General features: G+C 44.1%; 1 protein-coding gene and 1 pseudogene across 2 annotated transcripts; one reads left to right on the top strand and one right to left on the bottom strand.

The window, feature by feature from the left end:
- Nucleotides 1-3,273: 3,273 nt before the first annotated feature.
- LOC309801021 (dual specificity tyrosine-phosphorylation-regulated kinase 3-like) lies at nt 3,274-12,621 on the top strand (the record flags this gene model as incomplete). Its single annotated transcript, XM_082615417.1, has 3 exons — nt 3,274-3,460; nt 5,331-5,442; nt 11,047-12,621. The coding sequence occupies exons 1-3, from the start codon at nt 3,384-3,386 to the stop codon at nt 12,619-12,621; spliced, it is 1,764 nt and encodes a 587-aa protein (XP_082471543.1). The 5' UTR covers nt 3,274-3,383.
- On the bottom strand, nt 12,539-22,580 carry LOC309801020 (eukaryotic translation initiation factor 2D-like; annotated as a pseudogene). Its single transcript has 8 exons — nt 22,464-22,580; nt 21,365-21,555; nt 19,789-19,872; nt 19,225-19,315; nt 16,541-16,647; nt 14,463-14,716; nt 13,845-13,962; nt 12,539-12,677 (listed from the first exon to the last, which is right to left on the bottom strand). The product of its transcript is annotated as a eukaryotic translation initiation factor 2D-like (transcript).
- Nucleotides 22,581-22,837: the final 257 nt, after the last annotated feature.

Genomic DNA, 22,837 nt, shown 5'->3' with positions numbered 1-22,837 from the left:
TGCTGCAAAGAATAATTTATAGTTATTGAAAAGAATTTAAACTTAACCCACCAACAGGTGTTTCATCACAAAATTCCAGGTGCATGTGGCCATAGGAATATTTTCTTCATCTTTACATTTGAAACTGTTATAATCACATTCTGAATGTTCTGATGATTTTTGAAGAGGCTGGAATAGTTTCATTTTTCTTGTTTATTTTTTAGGGGTTCCTTATTTTGCAGATATATTAGAACTGGCTTCAACAAGCAAGCAGGTATCTTACAGGATATTTGGCTAATCCACGATAGGTAAATCTGGCTTTAGCTGCACTGAGAGAGACAATGGAAATTTTGAACTACTCTTGAGTGGGGCTAGGGAGCATAAGCAGATAGGGTAGGGGATCCTTGGAGAAAAAGAACCAGGCATGGCTTTCTTGACAGAAGCCATTTTGTTGTCTAAGCCTGGCCACAATGCTTGCCCTTGCACAGGTCTCAGTAATTAATGATCTTAAGGGAAGAAAAGAATGCAGAAACATTACCTGTTATTAGGCAAGAGAAGTTCTAAAGAGTCCCAGTTCTCTTTCAATGGCAAAGATTAGCCTGAAGTGCTCAGCTACCAGATCAACTGGAACCTAAGGAATAATGATGTTCACTTTTTTTTTATAACAAATTTAATCAGTTATACATATACATATGTTCCCATATCCCCTCCCTTTTGCGTCTCCCTCCCACCCTCCCTATCCCACCCCTCCAGGGGGTCACAAAGCACTGAGCTGATCTCCCTGTGCTACGAGGCTGCTTCCCACTAGCTATCTACCTTACGTTTGGTAGTGTATATAGGTCCATGCCGCTCTTTCACTTTGTCACAGCTTACCCTTCCCCCTCCCCATATCCTCAAGTCCATTCTCTAGTAGGTCTGTGTCTTTATTCCTGTGTTACCCCTATGTTCTTCATGACATTTTTTTTTCTTAAATTCCATATATATGTGTCAGCATACAGTTCAAAATGTTCATAGCAGCCCTATTTACGATGTTGACGTTTTATGAACTTCATGATTTCAATCAACTGAAGCTTGAGCTCTGTCAATCATGCATATGCTTAAAACTTCTCCAGTTTGACAGTTCTGGGAGACACTGTTTTGGGAAAGATCCTCAGGGTTCTCCTTACTTGCTGCAAGTAATAAATCCTTCCTTCTCTCACTCTTTGATTTCATTGCATCTTTTGGCTCAACACCCACCAAGAGGCAAACCCAGTTTCTTGGTAACGGGAAGGGAAGAAAGGGCGTAAATGATGTAGAAGCTGCTCAGGAGCTGGAGCGCACAGGGCAGCAGTTCAGCTGGGGTGTGGGGGCTCCTGCTAGAGCCCTCATTGGGCTTTAATCCAGCCACACTGTTATGAAACAGGGGCTCTGAAGAAATTACTTGGGTCACTAAGGTCGGAGACTCATGAAGTGCCAGCATCCTCGTGTAATCCTCCCTCCCGTGACCTTGGGATCAATAGCCTAAAGACAAAGGAGGCCTCTGTGCTTCCTATCTCAGGGGCAGGAAGGGGAGCAGAATGCCTCAAGGTGGCTTACATAGCTATGTCTTAAAGCAGACTTGGAGAGAGCAGTGATTCAGAAGGAGGTAAGAAAACTTGGCGGGGGGGCAAGTCCTATCGAAACGTTTAGTGCAGTAAAGTGGTCTGAGGGGTCCACATAAGTACTAAGAACAATGATTATTTAATACAATTTTGCAACCTTAGAGCTGGAAAGGACCTCAGCAACAATCTAGTCCAAACCTTTCGCTGCCGTGGAACTCTTCCTTCAAACAAAATCTTCCATAGGAGTCTAAATACAAACCCACATGAAAGCAGGATTGTTCTGGTTGGGGAAGGGTGGGGGAGGGGCTGGGCGAGGTTAGGAAAAAAAGCTTATTCATAAGATTAGAAAAAAATTTTAAATCATCATGGAAGAAAATCTTTGAATTTATATTTTTATCATAGGCTAAAGAAAACATTGATTGTAAAGTTCCCCAAACGGACACATTAGTAATTTATAAAGTGAAGAGCCTTTGGATTTTAAGGGCATTTTTACTAAAGACATGAGAACAGGGACTCTGACTTTTAGTCTCACGGAAATGAGCCTTGGATGCAAATGTTCAGGTTTCTGGACTATGCTCTGCAGGCTTGGGGCAATGAGTCCCCAAGCCCCACCCCGCCAGGTGGCGCCCGTGTTCGGCATTTCCATAACGTTTAGTTCTCTCCTCAAGGGTCAGACAGCCTGCCTCGTGTTTTGTAGGTTTAGATAATCCGACTGGCTGTTACGCTCAAGAAAACAACACTTGTGTGCTTCTGTTTTAACCTCCTTCCCTTTCACTTTCGTTCCAACTATCCAAATCCGCTTACCCTTGGTGTTGCCGAGGCATCTTAACTTTTCAGAAAAGCAAAGGGAAAACCCCCACCCATTCCAAGGAAGAAGACAGGAAGAGCCTTCTTTCCAGGGGGTCTGGTGCAGCAGGACGAAGGCTGGGAATTTGGAGACGTTTAGTTCAGGCTTTGCCAACCACAGATCTCCTCTGGCCTCACTTTCCTCATCCTTAAAATGGCTCTGAGCCCTACCATCCGTGGCATCCCATTGCAGGGGAGTCAGACATACCTCAGCTTAAATTCCGGATCCTAGTTAAATCTATATAAAAGAGGGATGTCATCTAGTATGGTTACCGAGGTTAAATGAAAAGATTCGTGGCGCCGGTGGTGTCACAAAGTGGGTTTATTATTATTGGTTTCCTCTGTTAACTCATTACCCTCCGGAGGGACGCCCCTCAGTGGAGAAGTCTGAGAAATTACCCATGTCTTTCGTTCTCATTTTATTCATATTCAAGGGAGGTTTTAGAACTCTAGGCTGCAACTTGCTAAGAGATAGCTAGCTGACCGTGAGGTGCCGGCTGCCACTTCTGAGGCAGAAATCGGGGGCTGCTATTTCACAAACACCCCGTCAGGGCCCTTCTACCTCCCCAGCCGCGGCCCTCAGGCCTCGGCCAGCGACCAGAGAACCTCAGGCGGCGGGTTCCCAGCCTCCCGCCTCCCACCTTCCAGGGCCAGCGAGAGCTTCCGAGACACGCGCCGCTCAGTGGGGAGTGGCCTCGGCCCCGCCCCTGTGCGTGGCCACATTGTTGCGCCGAGGCGTTTCAAGGGGCGTGTCGCGGTTGCTAGGCGACCACACCGCTCCCCTTCCCGCCCCTGCTGCTCCTCGGCAGTTGTCGACCCCAGCCAGTCCCGAGCGGACGCGCTGGGAGCTGCACTGTGTGGAAGAGAGGTACCGAGGAAACGTCGCGGCCCGGGAGGCAGCCGCCCCAGCTCAGGTGGACGCTGCTCGCCTGACCGTCCAAACGCCGCCCCTCCCTCCGGGGGGTCCGGAGCTAACGGATGGGAGGCACAGCTCGCGGGTCCAGGCGGAAAGATGCGGGGCCGCCAGGAGACGGACTGCCGCCCCAGCCGCGGAGGTAACGGCGCCGGGGGATAACGCGCTGGGGCTCCCGAAGGAGCCGCTGCAGCTGGCAGGCGAGGTCGGGGGGCGTGGATGGACTGGGCTGGAGGTTGAGCGAGCCCCCAAGCAGTAAGGACGAGGGAAGGGGTCTGACTCCCTCTCCGGGACTGGCCCACCCTCTTCCTCTCCATCAGCTCCCCTGCCCCCAGCCCAGCGCGGGAGTGGGCTAGAAAGGAGTTAGGCAAAGAAGAATTCCCACCCTGGGGATTATTTCTGAAGTCCTACATCGGGGGTATATGGTAGGAACTCTGAGAAGCTGGGATGTTTTTGGTGGGGCTTTTTAGCAAACTGGGGGACACAGGGAGCAATACCTTTTCCAATAAGCCCTGTTGCTCAGAGCAGATAACCAAGGGCTTTGCCGTGAGGGGTGTAGGTGAGGGGCTCTGCCGAGTAGGACTTTTTGTGGATCGTGTTTTGAGAGATTCTCCACCTTTCATAGGATTTTACACCTTAATGGAGAGTAGGGACCACCTGCCCACTTCATTTGCATGGAGACTACCTTTGGGTAATTTCCTTTGGCTATTTATAGGAAATCTTGTAGGTCTTCAGTCTGTCTTCTTCTTTGTAAATGTGGACGTCTGTCCCATTTTGTTTGTTTTATTCGTGCTGTTGGCAAAGAATCAGTCACATCCAGAATTTTTGGTTCTTGTCAATGAAGCAGTTCCCGTAAAGGTATAATTTTATCAGAATGTAAGCATGTTTTTTAAAAAGAGAACATTCCAAAAATAATTTGTAGTGGGTTTTCTGTTTGGTTTTTGTTTTTCGGGTTTTTTTTTTCTCTTTGTACTCCTATAACACATCGATTAAGAAAACTCTGGAATTTTACAAAACAGTTTTTATAAGCCACTAAAATATTCCAGCATAGTTTTAAAGATTAAAAAAAATTCTTCCCTTGCAGCTGGCTCATTATCATTGTATTCATAGTATATCATGTAAAAATGATACAATGAAATGCTGATGTGTGTTACTGGGAAATCCATGTTCTTGGTGGCAGATGAAATACATTATTCAGAGCCATCCTGTGGATTAAATAAATCCTCTCCGTCTTTTGTGTTCCCTTACAGCGGTGGAGGGAGGCACAGTGTTAAAGAGCAGAGAAATTATCATTTGGCATTTAGCTTCCACCATCCACCCGAAAATTAAGTGGGTAAAGATGTGAAATCCAGTACGTTTTGTAATGTAGAGAATCCCTATAGTATTTGCTGTAGAATTCACTGTAGTTTTCTACAAGTTAGATAGATGTTAAGTAGGAAAATAAATAAATAAATATAGAGAAAGCCCTAAGAAGGCCTTTTATTTCTTGCTTGTGAGACCCAGAAGTGCGTAGACTGGAACTATTCTTCCCTTTACAACATGTGGCCAACGGCTCAGAGAGGAAGGTAGAGTAGCCAGTGGTAGAGCTGAGATTAGAATCCAAGGCTCCGACTTGAAAGTACAGTTCTCTGTCTGTTTGTTTGTTCTGGTTAGCTTTTAGGCTTCAGATTTCAACTAGCCTTCGTTTTCAAGTAGTAAGTTAAATGAGATTCTTTTGATGGTCCCTATTGTTAACAACATTCAGAAAGTAAGACGTATTTTAACAATTTCAAACTATAAACCTAGAAATGCTGTCCTTTCTTTAAAAATAAAAAAAGGAGGAAAAGTTGGGTTTCCTCCCTTCCTCTGCCAAATACCCCTGTGGTGTGTATTCAGTGCCAAAATGCAGTGTGGACATTTGTTTGTATTAATTATTCTTTGTAGCAGATATGAAGCAGTTAAAGGGTGTTTTGGAAATACAAATTTATATACTTCAGTTACTGACAGATTTTATCTGTAATCCTTTCAACTAGATTGGATGATTTTGTCTATGATAGTGTCGTGATAATAGATGAAACCAAAGGCTCACCCTGTTCAAATGCACTCTGCAATCCTTCTGAACCACCTCTACCCAGAAGACTAAATGTAAGTAAATGAAGTAATTCTTTGAGCTCTAATGGGCCTGGAAAGGAGGAAGTGCTACTTTAAATGGTCAAGGTACAGGTACATGTCACTGGTAACCCAGGCTCTTTTTTATTCACTTTTGGTTTCTCTTGACTTTGAAATAACAGTTTCTGTGGTCCAAGTTCAGCTTTTCAGAATGATTTTGATTTGGAGCCCACCTATTCCTTTCAATCACTGGGGTAAATAGGGAAAAAAACGACATGCTACTTTTATCTAGATAGTGTTTGTTTTGTTTTTTTTCTGCGGTACGCAGGCCTCTCACCGTTGTGGCCTCTCCCGTTGCGGAGCACAGGCTCCGGACTCAGCGGCCATGGCTGACGGGCCCAGCCACTCCGCGGCATGTGGGATCTTCCCAGACCGGGACACGAACCCGTGTCCCCTGCATCGGCAGGCGGACTCTCAACCACTGCGCCACCAGGGAAGCCCTAGATAGTGGTTATTTTTTTTTTTCATAGAATGATATGTACACTATATTATGATGGCTCATTTTAACAAGAACAAGAAACAGAAAATACCTCTGAACTTACAGATCTGCAGATTTTTCCTGCACGGTAGAAATGCAGTCCTAGCTTATTAGTATGCTTAAGAGAACCATTTTATAGATCATAAATGAAACTTGAGCAATACATTTTGGTTTCGATGCATTTAATCATTTTGGAGCTTGCAGACATTTAGCTTTTGACACCGTTTTATGTTTAAGAGAATAAATTAATTCCCATTCCCTCGGCACTCATAGAGAGGTAGGGAGAGCAGGGTTTTGGACAAGTTCCATGACAGGGAGAATCTATCCTGTGACTTTAAAATTTGCTGCATATATCATCAACGAACAAACTGAATAATTGAGTAGACTAATTTATCAATAGTTCTCCTTCATATTTCTGTTTAAGACCTAAAATTATTTCTATGTAAAACACTGCTTGCATTTTTCATAGTCCTTCCCAACGGTTTGTCAGCTTTTGCCATTAAAAATCAACCCCTTCACTACTTTCAAGGCTAATAATATTACAAGATACGGGCTACATATATTTGGAAGGCTGGTCACCCTATTTTTAATCTCCTTTCCAAAGTGCAGTAAGTTTCCTTTCTCCACAAGCTTATTGTTTTTAATATGTAAAAACCTCTAAGAGCTCCAGAACCACCTATATACTCGTGTGTTGACTATCAGATTTCGTGGTTACTTGCTGACAATTAGCACATCTCTCTGGGAAACTTTTACAGTCCGTCATCATGTGACTTAAAGTCCATTTTAACTTTACTTCAGTTGGCCAGTGCTAATCACCATATAGTAGGGCAATTAAATTGTATGTTTCAGGATCAAAATGAATTTTTTTTACTGTGTGGTATTCAGAGTAACACAGCTTGCAAAACACAAGATTTTAGATTCTAAAACAATGCTGTCTTTGCAAATTTTGCTGAAAAAAGTGCTTTTGACCTCTTAGTAACACTTATAGTTCATTATGCCATGACTCCATTGCGAGACGCTATTGCTCATTTCACAAAGAGCTTTGGCTTCCTTGTTTATCCAAGATGCCCTTACATTCTTGTTGTAAACTATAAATCATCTGCTCATAGGCTTTTATTGGGTTAGCTTTGTGTTGCAGAGATTTAGGGTCGAGAACGAGGGAGGGGGTGGTGTTTTATATCTGGACGAGAAGGATATTCCTTTTCTGAATTTCTCAACAAGATCTTTAAGACTTGATTAACGCAGTTGAAGATTCTATTTGAAATGTCAAGAGTGCTCCAAATTGATCAGCTCGGTGCTTTGTGACCACCTAGAGGGGTGGGATAGGGAGGATGGGAGACACAAGAGGGAGGAGATATGGGGACATATGTATATGTATGGGTGATTCGCTTTGTTATAAAGCAGAAACTAACACACCATTGTAAAGCAATTATACTCCAATACAGGGGTGTTAAAAAAAAAAAAAAGAGCGCTCCAAATTAACAATGTACATGAAGCATTCTTAAATAAAACAGGATTAATCTGGCATTATTTGTCTCTCTGGATATAATTACATAGTTAAAATATTTGAAGTCGATAGCAGACATTGGTCAGTTATTGTGATTATAACCCTAGACTAGAAATATATAGTGTTTTGTAACTACTTTAACATGTGTGAAAATTCTAGATTCTCCTAGAACGGAAGGAAGATTTTATTTATAGCACAGCAGACTTGATACATAATTGATTCAGAGCAGTATTTGAGTTATTACAGGAAAGGAAAGAAAGCTAAGGTGAGAACCCCTCCCTGTGTGGAAAAATTTCTTTCTGGAATTCTTCAGATTCATTGGAGGTTCAAACCTTGACAGTCCTCAGGGGACTAGACCTGAAGTGTCTTGTTCTGTTCTGGAAGCCACACTTGCAGAGAGATATAACGTGCAGCCCATACGTGTTGAGAACGTGAATAGGATATAGTAAGGCAGCCTGACCCAGGCTGTGTGAGGTGGAGGATGTGATGGGGATGATGAGCCTCGAGAAAAAATGGGGAAGGCAGGACAGCCCCTTTTAGGTATCTGAAGGGCTTTAACATGGAAATTTGGACACTCCTGTGTAGTTCCGGAGGGCAAAATAAGACTTAATTTGCAGAGAGAGAGATTTAGGCTCACTTTAAGGAAAAACCATGAGTCAGGAAATCCAAATGACATCCTTAATCTTATTGTAATAGTTCTGTGGAAGTTAAATTTCTGTTCTTATTAACAGTCTGTACCTGAGACCCTCTCTTTACCACAAACAGAAATGAATACCTCCAGAGCCAGCACAGCCTTACATGTAGGTAGAGTAGGTGAAATGCCCAGGGGTGGACCCTGGACCACAAATACCTTTCCTACCAGCTTGTCATTGATGACCGCGGGTCCTAGAGAGTCATTCCCTTGGGTTAAGGCATTGCTCTTTTTAAAGGTCAAATATGTCTGGAGAGATAACCCATTAAATTGCATGGCAAGTTGAAAGGAGGTTTTATGTGGGGGAGAAAGTGGGTGAGGTGTTTCCATGCATCCTAAGGGAAGGCTGATTGTGCAGGCCTTCACGGAGCAGAAGGCATAGTTAATGCCAGATGTCTGGTGGAGGGAGTCTGGAACTGCAGAGGAAGGCACCACAGAGAGAAAAGAGAAGCTGAAAGGGGATAGGGAGGGTGTATTGGAGTTTAAACAATATATTGAGAATTTTGCCTAACTGTTACCAGTGTTTTTAACATGTTTTATAGTTTCTGAGGGTCTTTCACATATATTATTAATTATAATTTGATTCACACAACATCCTGCAAGGAGGTATTATTATCTACATTTTAAAGATAAAGAAATTGAGGCTAAGAAACTGGGCTAAAGGTTAAGCCTACCCTGGGACCTACAGTTTTTGAGCAGTGTAGCCAGGACCCCAACCTAGGCCTTCTGACTTCACATTTCTTCAGAATGTGTCCCCAGGATTTTAGCAGTAAATATTTAGATGCATTTAGGTTAGGTAGTAAAAATTTAAGGAAAACTGGTTTAGATGCATGCAAATATTTGGTTTTGTTATGTAAATCTACCTAAAACCAAATAATTATAATTCCCTAGTTCAGCCAAACCTATCTCCTAATAGATTGTAGTGCCTTGAGGTAACCTGTTTTTTGGCACTTTTATAATTGTGAACAATTAGTGCTCATGTGAATGTTAGATGGATGGATGAGGCCTTTTTTTTCCATCCCTAAAAACAGGAATGGTTATTTGACTTAATTGCTGATAAACAAAATGTTGCATTATATTTACATCTTAGCAAGGTATTTAGGTTCTGTCTGCCAGCCTGTGTTTTATTTTCTTGACTAGTGATAGTTCTCTATTTTGGTATCAGAGACCTCTCCTGGTCCGTATCTTGCCTCTTTATTGAGAAACTCAATGCCAAAGTATGGCTACCGTTGTACTGGCTGCTTTGCTTATATGTAAGATGGTGCAGTGCCTCATTTTTGTAACTGTAGTACTATATAAATGTTTAAATTGATTAAATGACCTAAAAGAAGCAGGCAGGAACTAATGTCGTGCTTTTATAACTAAATAAGGGGCTGTCTAAAGTATGCCAACACTTAATTTTTTTTTCATCCCTTTTTTGTTTTTTATATTTACATCTTTTATATTTTTATTTATATAGGTGATGGGTCAGGTGTTGTTTGCTTAGGTTATATTAAAATTCTCTTTTTTAAATGGTTGGCCACTTTGGATCATTACCTTATAATTTGCGTTATATTTTAAGAGATCATAAAGATAGCTCAGAGCTTCTCTGGAATTATCTACCCCTGATCGTAGAGGCTCTCAATCATACAGATCGGGGGTAAAGTTCTTCAGGGTCTGTTAAGAAAAACAGTTGTTCTTTGAAGTATCCCAGACTATTTTTTTTAAACAACAGATGTAGCACTTTTTTTCTTCTTTCCTTCTAGCACATTCTTATATTTTTCTTAGTATTTTTTTTAGCGTTTGGCTTTTTCATTGTCTTTCCCTCCATCGAGTTTCAAAGAATCTTATTTCATTTCAGAGGTATTTAATAAGTAGAGTTTTCTTCTGCGGGTTATTGTTCCTTGCAGGAAAAGGTGATGCCAAATCAAGTAAAAAGAGTTGTATGCCTTTGTCACGTAGGCGTTTGCTGAGGGAGACTAGTGTATGTGTCTATGAGCAAGGGAAGGAGAGAGAAAGGAGACTCTTTGTCTTTAGGAGAGTTTTACAAGCAGCACCCTGGGGCCTTAGATTCTCACTGCTATTCATCAGATACATAAAGAATTGGCCTTGGTGATCTCAAGAGTTCTCTCTGGATTAGAAATTTTGTGATTCAATGAACTGAGATAGGAAGATGCGATCATGTATTTGGGGACCCAGGAGTAGACGATGAGGCCTTGGTTGATTCCAGGCCAAGGTCAACATTCAGCCCTACTGGAGAATAGTACAGGCACTAGGAGAAGCTGGTACCAGGTTATGTTAATGTTCTGGACCAAGATTCAGAAGACCTGGGGATCACATCCTGCCTCTGTCCCTGTATCATTTACAGAACACTTTAATATGTATTCATTTGCTCCTGGTACATGCCCTTAAGATTTGGGAAGATACTTGAAACAGTTTGTGAACAATATAGGACAGTATATATATAACAAGGGCCAGATTACGTGGTAGACTCGAAAAGCTGCAGCTAAGATGTGAGTGGAGCCATAGTTAGTATGGGCTTGGAGTAGTTCTAAGTGGAAGAGGGAGGACTAGCATTGGGCTTTGAAAGAGCGTAGGATTTGAGTGGATGGGGTGAAAAGATTCTCGGTAGGAAGACATACCAGTTAGAAGGAATCTAGCATGTTTCGGGTATGGTAAGATGACCGTCTTGTTTTGAACAAAGGGAGGCCTATGTAGTGGGGCTGGGGTGGCCACAGCAGTCAGGGAACCTAAGGATTAACATAACACGAGTTTCTAGAGACTCCTGCTTTTCTTATCTCACTTTTGGGCCTTTTAACTACACAACTGGCATGTTTTGTTGTTTTGTTCAGTCAGGGGGACGATTCTTTCGTTCTTCCACCGTTGTTAGTGACTTTAACATAGATTCACTTCTCTTTGCCGTAGATCACCACTGAGCATTTAACAAGAGATCCTACTCAGTGCTTCCTGAATGGAGGTGAGATGAAGGTAGAACAACTATTTCAAGAATCTGGCAACAGAAGATCTGATACTTTTCAGTCAGATGGCATCAACGACTCTGAAAAATGCTCTCCTACAGTTTCTCAGGGTAAAAGTTCAGATCGTGTGAATACAGTAAAATCCAGCAGTTCATCCAAAGCATCCAAAGTGTTGCCTCTGACTCCAGAACAAGCACTGAAGCAGTATAAACACCACCTCACTGCTTATGAGAAGCTGGAAATCATCAATTATCCAGAAATTTACTTTGTGGGTCCAAATGCCAAAAAAAGACATGGAGTTATCGGTGGTCCCAATAATGGGGGTTATGATGATGCAGATGGGGCCTACATTCACGTGCCTCGAGACCATCTAGCTTATCGATATGAGGTGCTGAAAATTATTGGCAAGGGCAGTTTTGGGCAGGTAGCCCGGGTCTATGATCACAAACTTCGACAGTACGTGGCCCTGAAGATGGTACGCAATGAAAAGCACCTCCATCGCCAAGCAGCCGAGGAGATCCGGATTTTGGAGCATCTTAAAAAGCAGGATAAAACCGGTAGCATGAACATTATTCATATGCTGGAAAGTTTCACGTTCCGGAACCATGTTTGCATGGCCTTTGAGTTACTGAGCGTAGACCTTTATGAGCTCATGAAAAAAAACAAGTTCCAGGGTTTTAGTATCCAGTTGGTTCGCAAGTTTGCTCAATCCATCTTGCAATCCTTGGATGCTCTCCACAGAAACAAGATCATTCACTGTGACCTGAAGCCAGAAAACATTCTCCTGAAACACTGTGGGCACAGTGCGACTAAGGTCATTGACTTTGGGTCCAGCTGTTTTGAGTACCGGAAGCTTTACACCTATATCCAGTCTCGGTTCTACAGAGCTCCAGAGATCATCTTAGGAAGCCGCTACAGCACGTCCATTGACATGTGGAGTTTTGGCTGCATCCTTGCAGAACTTTTAACAGGACATCCTCTCTTCCCTGGAGAGGATGAAGGAGACCAGCTGGCCTGTATGATGGAGCTTCTAGGGATGCCACCACCAAAACTCCTGGAGCAATCCAAACGTGCCAAGTACTTTATTAACTCCAGGGGCCTACCTCGCTACTGTTTTGTGACCAGTCGGGCAGATGGGAGGGTTGTGTTTGTGGGAGGTCGTTCACGGAGGGGTAAGAAGCGGGGTCCCCCAGGCAGCAAAGACTGGCGGACAGCACTGAAGGGGTGTGATGATTACTTCTTCATAGACTTTTTGAAAAGGTGTCTTACCTGGGACCCCTCTGCCCGCCTGACCCCAGCTCAAGCACTAAGACACCCTTGGATTAGCAAGTCTGTGCCCAGACCTCTCACCACTGAAAAGGTGTCAGGCAAAAGGGTAGTAAACCCTGCAAATGCTTTCCAGGGCCTGGGTTGCAAGCTGCCTCCAATTGTACGAATAGCCAATAAGCTTAAAGCTAACTTAATGTCAGAAACCAGTGGTGGTATACCTCTGTGCACTGTATTGCCAAAACTGATTAGCTAATGGACAGCTGGTGTGCTCAGAGATGATATGTAGGTATTTTTAATCATCTTGCAAACCTGAAAATGGAAAAAAAGAAACAACACCAAGCCCATTAATGGATATGTTTTTGGTAGACTAGATATCTTTTTTTAACAAGGCAAAGCATTTTTATATGACTGTAAAAGAACTCTTGAAGGGCTAATTACCTAACCAGCTTGTATTGGCCATCCTGGGATACATAGTAAAAGACTTTTTATAAGTCAGTGCATCTTTTGTTATTATTGTCAGGTGTTCACCAACCTGTGTATTATTCTGTGGGTTTAAATCCTTTTCTCTCAAGGTAGACGATATACCAGAAAGTATATCCTGAACGTTCACTTCTAGTCTCCCTCGGCATCTGTTCCAGAGGCTTAATTTGGGACATGGCCGTAGTTATAGATGAGACTGAAAACTAGATCTGCCGCGCACTCCAGACCCCACATGTGTATAGAATGCCTTAAAGAAGCTCACATGTAGAGGAAGAGAATTACATTAAAACCCCTTGTTTAAAAAACAGAGCAAAATTCTCAGAAAGAAGTTCAGACTTGAGGTGAAAATCAATAAGCAACTCTCCTGACATGATAATATTTACTGGGTGCTTATTAAATGTCAGGTTATTCGATCTTGACAGCAATCTTACAAGTGTTAGAAATCAGGGCTCAGAGAAGCCTGGTAATGGGCTCAAATACACCTTTGCTCCAACACCCTGGGGAGCTGGCTTTTGAGCCCAGATGGCTCAGTCTTCAAAGTCCAGGTTCAACCCACATGTAACACTCCCTCTGCTGGTGGCTGTGTGTGCGGGTCGGGTGGGGGGTTCACACCGATTCTTCCTGCTGACACAACCTAATCTGGCCCACCTACTCTTCAGAAAGGTGAGGGGACTGAAGCCTCCAGGACAAACAGGCTGCCCCAGGGCCCTTCCGGGGCCGGACATGCTGCCCAATCCGTAAAAGAGCCCAGAATCACCACAGCAGAGGCAGTGCTCAAAGCGCCTTGCGAATTTTAACCTTCATTTCCTCGACATCCTTTCACTGGCTAAAACTGAAGTCTTTAAAACTCAGTATTTGCCAGGTCAACCCTCCACTTCGCTCTTTCCACATCATGTCCCTAAAACAATTCCCCCATCAGCCTTGTCCCATCCTACCACCAAAGAGCAGGAGACAGACCCACCGCCCGGCCCCCAGCCCACACCATGCCTTCCATACCAGCAGGAGAACATGTGGCTGCCCAGGAGAGTGCTGGTGAGTAAAGGGAGGTCAGCCTTTTTGACGCAGTACTTCAAAGCACGCAAGAAGCATCTCTGCAACAGTTCGTCCATTTGCTCTGCAAGGAGAAGACAAGAACCACATCCTTCCTGAGGGCCGCAGAAGGCCCGCGCAGCACAAGATAAGTCCCCGCACGGTGACATCCGTACCTCACCCCTCAGCTCTGAAGGAGCCCATTCCCAGGCACCAAAGCTCCCAGACTCTCTAGAACACTGAGCCTTTACAGAGGTCTGACGCCACAGAGGGGGTCAGGCCACAAAGTCCCACCCAGCCAGGCGCGGATGCTTCTCTGATAGAGAAGTCAGAGCCAGAAGAAAACTAAGAGGGCCGTGTAGCTGGGATCAGTCCAAATAGCAGAGCCGACGGGTATCCAGGGAAACGCGACATATTCGGAAGACTCCCAGGTAAGATGGCAAAGGGCTGTGGCACCACCCTCACCAAAACTAAGGCCTTTCCCCGCCCCTCCCGGAGCCCTGGCGCCGCTCTGGTGGGAAGCAGAGCCGAGCGCTTCAGTCCCTACACTGAGAGGCGAGCGCCCTGCTCCTGCCAGAGCTGTACCTTGAAGGGTCTTGCTGTCCGTGGGCTCTGGGCTCAGGCCCCCGACACTGGGGTCTTCTGTAGCTTCCGACGGGGACTTCTCCCCACACCTCTGCTCAACCTCCCCCTCCTCCTCCTCTCCCGCCAGGGTCAGGCGCCTCATGTCTCCCTGCAAGGTGGTGTCTGCCTGGACAGACCCCTTCTCTTCACTGAGATCTGGGGGATCCAGGGCCAGTGGAGCAATGGATGGTGGAGAGGACTTGTCTCCAGATCGCCTGCAAAAGCCTCATGTCAGAAACACTGAGCAGCAGCCACAACACTCTCCAGCCCCGGTCAGGGGGTCAGCAGGGGTCCAGAGAGAGTAAGACCCACAGGCAGGGGTGTCCAGGAGAGGCCAGAGAACCTGGGTGTGCCTCTCAACTCTGTTTCCAATTCTGGGCCCAGAGAAGTCCCATGCCTCAGTTTCCTCATCTTTGAAATGGGGAGAGTAATTCTTGCCTCCTCCTTAACCCAAACAGAAATTCAGGGACAGAGAAAAATTAAAGACAACATAGTTAAAGTGGAGCTCCCCTTCCAAAGTATTCCCTTCATAGAAATTAAATATAAAACCATTTTGAATTAAATAACCAAATGAAGATTGCAAACGCATCTGTAGTACCAAGTTGGTGAAATACAAACCCAAGGTTGAGCGTATGGAACAAATTACAAACACCTGGACTGCTCAAGACTGCTCAAGACTGCTTCTGTGTTAAATCAGAATGCAATCTAAAATAGATAAATGACAAGGACCAACTGTATAGCACAGGGAACTATATTCAATACCTTGTAATAACCTTTAATGGAAAAGAATCCGAGAAAAAACATATATGTATATATCTATATCTAGAATCACTAGATATACTAATGGTCACTAGAATCACTTGGCTGTACACCTGAAACTAACACAACACTGTACATCAACTATACCTCAACTGAAAAAAAAGAATGCAATCTAACCTGCAGAGTAGAGATTACAATGGCTTTATGCCACTAAGCCTTATGAAGACAGGAAAAAAAGGGACGCCACATAGCAGAGCGGTAAAAACAAAAAGCATTATGTTGTTAACTAAGATTATGCAAGTCAAACAAAGTTTTACTAACAGCCGCAGCAAGGCTTATTAAGTATGGCTACTAGTGAGGCCAGAGCGTATGTTTAGGCTATTCTGATCAGGTAAATACCGTAAGTGTTTTCAAAGGGCGGGAAGAGGGGAGACTGAGGCAGCCACTGATAAAACAATTTAGACAACAGGACCTTAACTGCCCAGACTAACAGTCAGAAAACAAGGTGCTGGGAGTACGTGAGTAAGCAGCCCTCAGATGCCTGCTGAAACCCACACTGATGAGGCTGTACCTCCAGCAAACCAGGGCTTGGCCAATACTTGTAAAATAAGTAACTCCAAGACTGACTCAAAACGTAAGGGTAAATCTATACCAACAGGCCACACAACACTTGGCCAGAAGACCAGGTATACTGCTTTCGAGAAAAGCACTACTTACTATTTTGGTTAAATGACAAGAAAATAACCAGAAAATAAACTCACATACAGCTCCAGAGAGCAACCGTCACAGTGAGAAAGTGCAAGTTCTGTAATGAGGAGGAGATCCTAAATGTGGAACTTGAACAACAGGAAAGTCATCAGGTTGTCACCCTGGTGCCTGAGGACCTACTCTACTTTGATTTGGATTCAGATGTGAGAATTCCCGAGCACTCATCATGGGGTCAGAAAATGCCTAAATGTACACGGCAGAAAAGGCTAGATCGACCAGTGCCATAAAAATAAAGAATATCACTGTACTGAGAGGCAGAGAAAACAATCCCTAAGGCCTTCTTCCAGCCCTAGGATTCTATAATTCACCTAGAAAATAAAGTTCTCGGTAATTTCTTTTCTAAACAGGCCAAAAAAAAATCTTTTCTCCACATTTTGCAAGGAAATTAATGTCTAGGGTCAGCAACTTGACTAAGGACACAGCAGGGATCAAAACTCTCGCTTCTCAATCCAGGCCCTGTGCTCCCTCCGCCCACCCAGCTCCCTATAAAACAGAAAAAGCATGGAACCCACCACAAGTGGTCCTGGTAGGTGTGGAGCACAGAGAAGCCCCTTCCCTTCACACCTGAGGTCAGCATCTCGGCTGTGACATGGCAGCAACTCCGATGGCAACGGGGGCTCTGAGAAGGAGGAGGTCAGAGACGAGGGTCAGGGAAAGTCTTCCAGGAGGGCACATGTCAGGACCAGGTTTCTACACATGTGTTCAAAGCACCACGGTTGCAAATCTGAAGCATCCACTTGTATCACAGAGCTAAAACTCGGTGCAGTCTCAATCTTATTCAAATTACCTACACATATGACTTTCAAAAATTCCTTGACCAAATATTCCCTTCTGTGTAAGTAACTCCTCTACTGATGTTATCATTCTTATATTCTTATTATGAACCAAACCCAGGCAGGACTCAGAAGGATATTTAAAGTTCCCTTTCTTCAATTTCAAAAAATAAATTATCTCCCCTATCTTAAAAAAGGCATAGCCATCCTATATGGAAATTCAGAAGGGAGGCCATTCATATGCCTTAAATTAGGCTGAGGGATGCCAGAGGGAAGAGAGAAGAGAGATACAGTGGTACCAACGAAAGGTTCCTTCTGAGTGGGTTCTTTATAACAGGCCTTGCTCTGTATAACATCTATCTAAGAACTGGATGTGTCCAAAATATCAGAAACAACCACATTTACAATAACTACAAAAAACTTCCAAAGCCCAAATGGGAAATCTCTGTCAGCCCACTGTTACTCAGCAATGCTCACACATTGCCTGTAAGGATCGGTGTCCAGCTGGCTAACAGGAGGGGAATATACAAGCCTGGCAACGTTGCCTGGACCCAAGGGAGACGATTCAAGGGCAGATTTCCCAACACCTGAACTTCAAAAAAAACGTTTGCTAATCCGGTGGCTCCACTTCCTGTGCCCATGGGTCAGTTCCTGCCACAGAATCTTTGAATTTGGCTTCTTTCCCAGTTCCTAAAAGACGGGTCTTTGTCTTCCACCCTTGGAATCGTCAATGGCTCAAGAACTTCGGTCTCGAACCTGTCTTGTAGTTTTCGTAAACTCCCTTGTACCCTCACCCCCTTCCATAAACCACCTAGGATTCATTCCCACATACATTCTAAATGCCAAACTCAGAGGCCAAATACACACTTATGTAGTTTTCTCCGATCTTGGATAGAATACTGGGGGGAAAAAACAATAATTTCACCATTCTTTTCAACTTCAAGTTTTGCTACAGGTAAACAAGGAAGGAAACATTTCTAGGTGCTTGGTTCCCAAAGGTTCAAGGAAAATGGGAGAATATGAGCAACAAAAATAAGATCTTTAAACACTGACCCCTCCCATGCCTACCATGTTTCCCTCTCAAAGAAGCAATGAGTAAAATAATAAGATGTCGTTTTTCATTCAGGATGATACAAATGAAAATGACCCATCATATGCAGTGTCGGTGAGCATGTAAGGAAACAGGCTCCATATACCCTGTAGGTAGGAGGGAAAACTGACACAGCATTTTTATAGGGCAACAGAAAATATGCACGATCTTCAGCCAAACAGTTCTGCTCCCTAGTATCTACTTTAGAAAAATATTGGCACTAGTGTCCCTAGAGGCCTCAGGAAGATCTTGTTTGTGATAGAGACGAAGTAGAGGCAACCACAATGTCCACTAGAAGAGGACTTTTCCCATCACCCCACAGTGGGTAAAAAGATTCAGCTTATCTGTGCTTGCTGACATGGAACATGTCCCCACTACCTGAAGTGAAAAAGTAATAGGGATAAAGTTTGTTCATTTGTATTTTTAAACATACACACCCCAAACCATACATTTTATATGCACGTGTATATATGCATTGAAGAAGGCTGACAAGGACGTGCATCAGAATGATAATGGTTACTTCTAGGAGAAAAGGATTATGGGGTGAGAGGGTTTTGATTTTTCAGAACTGTTCATACCATTACTTCCTAATTTATTTTAAAAAAGAGACACTGTGGTGATGGCTGAACAACCCTGTAAATATACTAAAAAAAATCACTGAATCGTACATTTGAAACAGGTGAATTTTATAGTATGAAAACTATATCTCAATAAGTCTATTAAAAATAATTAAAAGATGAGGATGATGATGTGGATGTTCGACAAAAATAATGTTGAAGTCATGCAAGGCAGGAAAGACCAAGAAAATGTCACAGAGAGGAGACTAAGAAGACATGACAACTAAATGCAATGTGGTACCCTGGACTGGATTCTTGAACACAAAAAAAGAGAAAAAAGACATCGTGGGAAAACTGGGGAAATATGCATAAAGTCTGTAATAGTGTCAAAAGGACTGAACCAATGTTAATTCCTTAGTGTTGATAACTGTACTGTGGTTATACAAGATGTTATCATTACAGGAAGCTGGGTAAGGAGTATTTCAGGACTCTGTACTATACTTGCAACTCTTCTGTAAATCTAAGAAAAAAAGTTTTAAAGGAGAAAAAAAACAAATAAATTTTAAAAAGGAAGAAGCAGCAGCAGGAGCAAATACCCTTGGCCCAGATGTATGGACACCCCACAGGCTCACTGCCATTCCCCACTCTCTGATTGCTCAGGAAGAATATGTTTTTTCTTTTAATCCTTTATCCATATGCTGTGAAGTTGTCATTCCCACCCCTCCCAAGTTTTCCCTAAGTTTTTTCCCCACAGGCACAGCTGACTGGCACAGTACCTGTTCCCCACCAAGGCAATGGCACAGAGGTCACCCTTCTGTACCCGAGGCAGACCAGCAGGGGGCACCACTAGCCCTGGCAGCATCAAATCTGCAGGAAACAAAAGCATCGCAACTAACTCCACAGTTTACTGCGTCATTTACTCACTTGCTCAACAAACATACATTTGTTAAGCATCAACTACATTATTCATAGTGAAAATAAAAAGTGGCAAACTGAGGGTCAGACCTTTTCCTTCTGGGAGACTAGTGGTCAAACTGAAGCACCAAGCTGAGGGTCCACTTCCATGATCTATCTTATTCTGGTTTCCTAAATTCAGTTTATTAATCTAAAGTATAGCATATGGCAGTTCACAGAGCACTTTCATGTCACTTATCTTATTTAAGCCTTACAGCAGGGTCAGAGAGCTTATGGAAGCAGCCAAGTAAGAGATGCAACAGACATGAGGGAAGAATTCTACTTTTCAATCATATGAATGCACAAAATGGGTACATTTATTAAAGTAGTTGGCCTTTACTAAGTAGGTTTCAGCCACTATCCAGAATATAGGAAAATACTCTTACCTGCTCCCCCCACCAGTTTTTCAAGCACCAGGGGCCATGTTGTAAATGTTGCTAGAAGATCAGGATAAGACCACAGGGTGTACACTGTCCAAGAAGAGAGCCAGAAAACACTTACTGCCCAAAAGCCAACCCCCTGGGGAATGGCAAAGCCAAACACTGAGGCCACATTAATCAACATGTAGAAAAGAAACTCAAGTCAAAGCTAGAGAGAAGGTTGTAAGGGGATGCCCAAAGAAGCTGCATTCTTTTTTTTTTATTAGGTTACCCCAAGTTTGTGAAGCGGTTTATATGTTATATGCTATTTACTTGAGAATCCTTGCTTCCTTTAGCCTTAGAGACCTGCATTCTTTACATATTTATACTGAGCTCTTTGCAGTAGTTTCTCTCAATCTACGATCTTGAGAAGTTATCACTTTTACTGGTCAGAAGACACATGAAGTGAGCTACAGCTCTAAGAGTCTGTTTAGCTGCCAAAGTTGGATATTTATGTGTAAGGCTAAAACTAGTGATGAAGTGAACATCTGCTTTTGCCTGTCCAGTATCCCTTTTCCCCTCCCTGGGAACTGAGTGCCCCTTTTCCTGTGGGAAACACATTCCATATAGTTTACATCAGGCTGACTCCCTTCTCAAAGAGGCTGCAGTCTTGAAGAAGGCGGAGACTTAAGAAACTGGGTGTCACTTGAGACTTGGAGGCACCTATTGTTCCACCTGGACGGCAGCAGCCAAACATGGCCATAGTGGATAAAAGTAGGGACAGAGCCCCAACGAGGATTCCTTTTATGTCCTCAGAAGCAAGTAATCCGAAACCAGGGCACCAGCCTGTAATAAATTCTGAAACTTTCCCATGTTTATTATTTTTATTCTCTCTGTTTCCACAGGGATTAGCAGTAAAACCCTTAGATCAAAAAGGGCTTGTATGTGTACAGCAGCAAAGCAGGGTGGGGGTGGGGGTGGCCTGGGGTAGGAGACTGCACTGCGCTGCTGCAGCCAAGCTGGGAGGAAGAAAAGCCCCCAAATGACAAAGTAGGTGTCAGCAGCCATGGAAAAGAGAAAAGGACACTGCCTCTCTGAGATCTGTGACAAAGAAAGCAAGCAAAGTATCCTGAGAGCCAGACAAGAGCCTAAGAAAGAATCCCTGTGAGACATCGCAACCAAAGTCCACCACTAAGACAGCTGGGTATGGAGTTTAACTAACCCAGCTTCTTTCCCATCACAGTATCTCTTCAGTATCTTAAGAAAATTCCACTAGTGAAAGTTTTAAGAAGCATTTTTTACATGCCCTGAAACTCCACCCTTTTCATGACCTCGGCTCCAATCCCTACTTAACCCACTAGAAACCAGTGTTTCTTCACCTCAGAATTTCCCTTGGCAACCACCCTCTTTTTGTGTTAACCCTTTTTTCCCCTCACTTCTATAGCAGTTTCTGATCTTGAAAGACCCAATTCTAGGGACACTAAATCCAAAAAGATTCTTAGGGAGATTTTGCATTTATTTGTTTTAAGGAAGACAGATTAATGGAAGAAACAGATGTTAGGCAAGGACCATAGTAATGGCCATCTCCATCCCATTGCCATACCTGTCGGATATAGATTTTTCTCCAGTTCAAATAGGATGGGGTTACCACCACTCACGTACACAGTCACTGCATCCCCTCTGTGAGCATACAACTTCACAATGTTGAGTTCTTCCTTTCCAGGTACTAACTCAGAGACCTGATCCGTTCCAAGAGTGGGGAAAACAGCTGTCACATCGGCCCGAAGCTTTCTCCTGCAGAGAGCACACATACCTGGTATGTATGCTGCCTGGATGGATTTTAATAAATATTGAGGACTCAAGACTTACTATAAAATCACGAGGCCCAAGAAAAAGACTGGTTGATGATGCCTTATTCTCACTCTTCCAAAACATCCCATTCTCTTTCTCATCCAATGTCTCATCTATTTTCACATGTTCCTGGGGCATGTCTTTCCATTTTACAAAGAGAGGAAAAAACTGAGATCCGGTAAGCGACCCAAGTTAGCCTGCCACTGGAAACTAAGCCCTGCCTTCCTGACTCCACACATAGCTCCTGGACCCACTCCTTTCTCATCTATGCTTGCCAAATCTGTCAACTTATGATTAAACAGCTCTGCTAGGGCACCAAGAATGACAACTATAGAACACTGCCTCCAAAATTCCCAAGGTGACACCTTCATTTGCAAAACTGAACAGATACAGTTCTTACCACATGTGCCTTATCCCCTCTCACCTCACCCTCCACCTGTCTCTCCTGCCAGTGGTAATCACTAGACACTTCTTCTCGTATACTTGTAGTTCTCTGTGCCCCATCTAATCTCTCCCAAGGGACTCAAAGCTCTTGGTAGGGCAGGGACCCCGTTTTCCTTCATTTTGGCATCCTCCACGACACCTTAAACAGACTGCAGTCAATACGCGCTGATTGAATTATACGCTTTCTCGTAAACTCACTAAAATATCCAAAAGACAGCCTGGGAGATAAATCAGGCCTCCTCTCCATCTTCACTCTCAAAACACGTCTAACTCACCCTTGCCCGCCCCCCGGGGTCCCTTCTACGGCTGTACCCCTCGGCCTCAAGCCCAGAAAAGGCTGTGAGCCAGCCGAGCTTGAGAGATGTCTGGGTGCCCTGGTGGGCAGAGCAGGCTCTTCTCTCCCTCACCTGTCCGACCCCTTGATGGCCGTGTTGGACTTGACCCGAAAGGCCTTGGCAAACATGTCTGCTGGAGTGGCCTGGGGAAGAGAAGGAGACCACAGCAGCCAGGGACTGTCAGGAAAGCGCGAGCACCGCAGCTTCCCAACCCGCAGTCCTGGGTGCAGCCATGCTTGGGCCGGCTGGGAAAAGGGCCCGGCTGGAAAAAGGGCCCGGCTGGAAACCGGGGCCGCGCAGCTTCGCGGCCACCCCTAGTGGCAAGGCTGGGAACTGAAGCATGGGGGGCGGGGCCGGAGAAGGCGGGGCGGATCCCTGCGCGGAGCGGTGCACCCTTTGGCCTCACCCCTTCTGCCGGGCTCTGCGCCTAGGCGAGTGGCTTGAGC

The sequence above is a fragment of the Mesoplodon mirus genome (genome assembly GCF_964341445.2).
Source record: "Mesoplodon mirus genome assembly, chromosome: 3".
Classification (NCBI taxonomy): domain Eukaryota; kingdom Metazoa; phylum Chordata; class Mammalia; order Artiodactyla; family Ziphiidae; genus Mesoplodon; species Mesoplodon mirus.
Note: the sequence above shows the minus strand (reverse complement) of the source record. Positions and strands in the feature narration are given on the sequence as shown.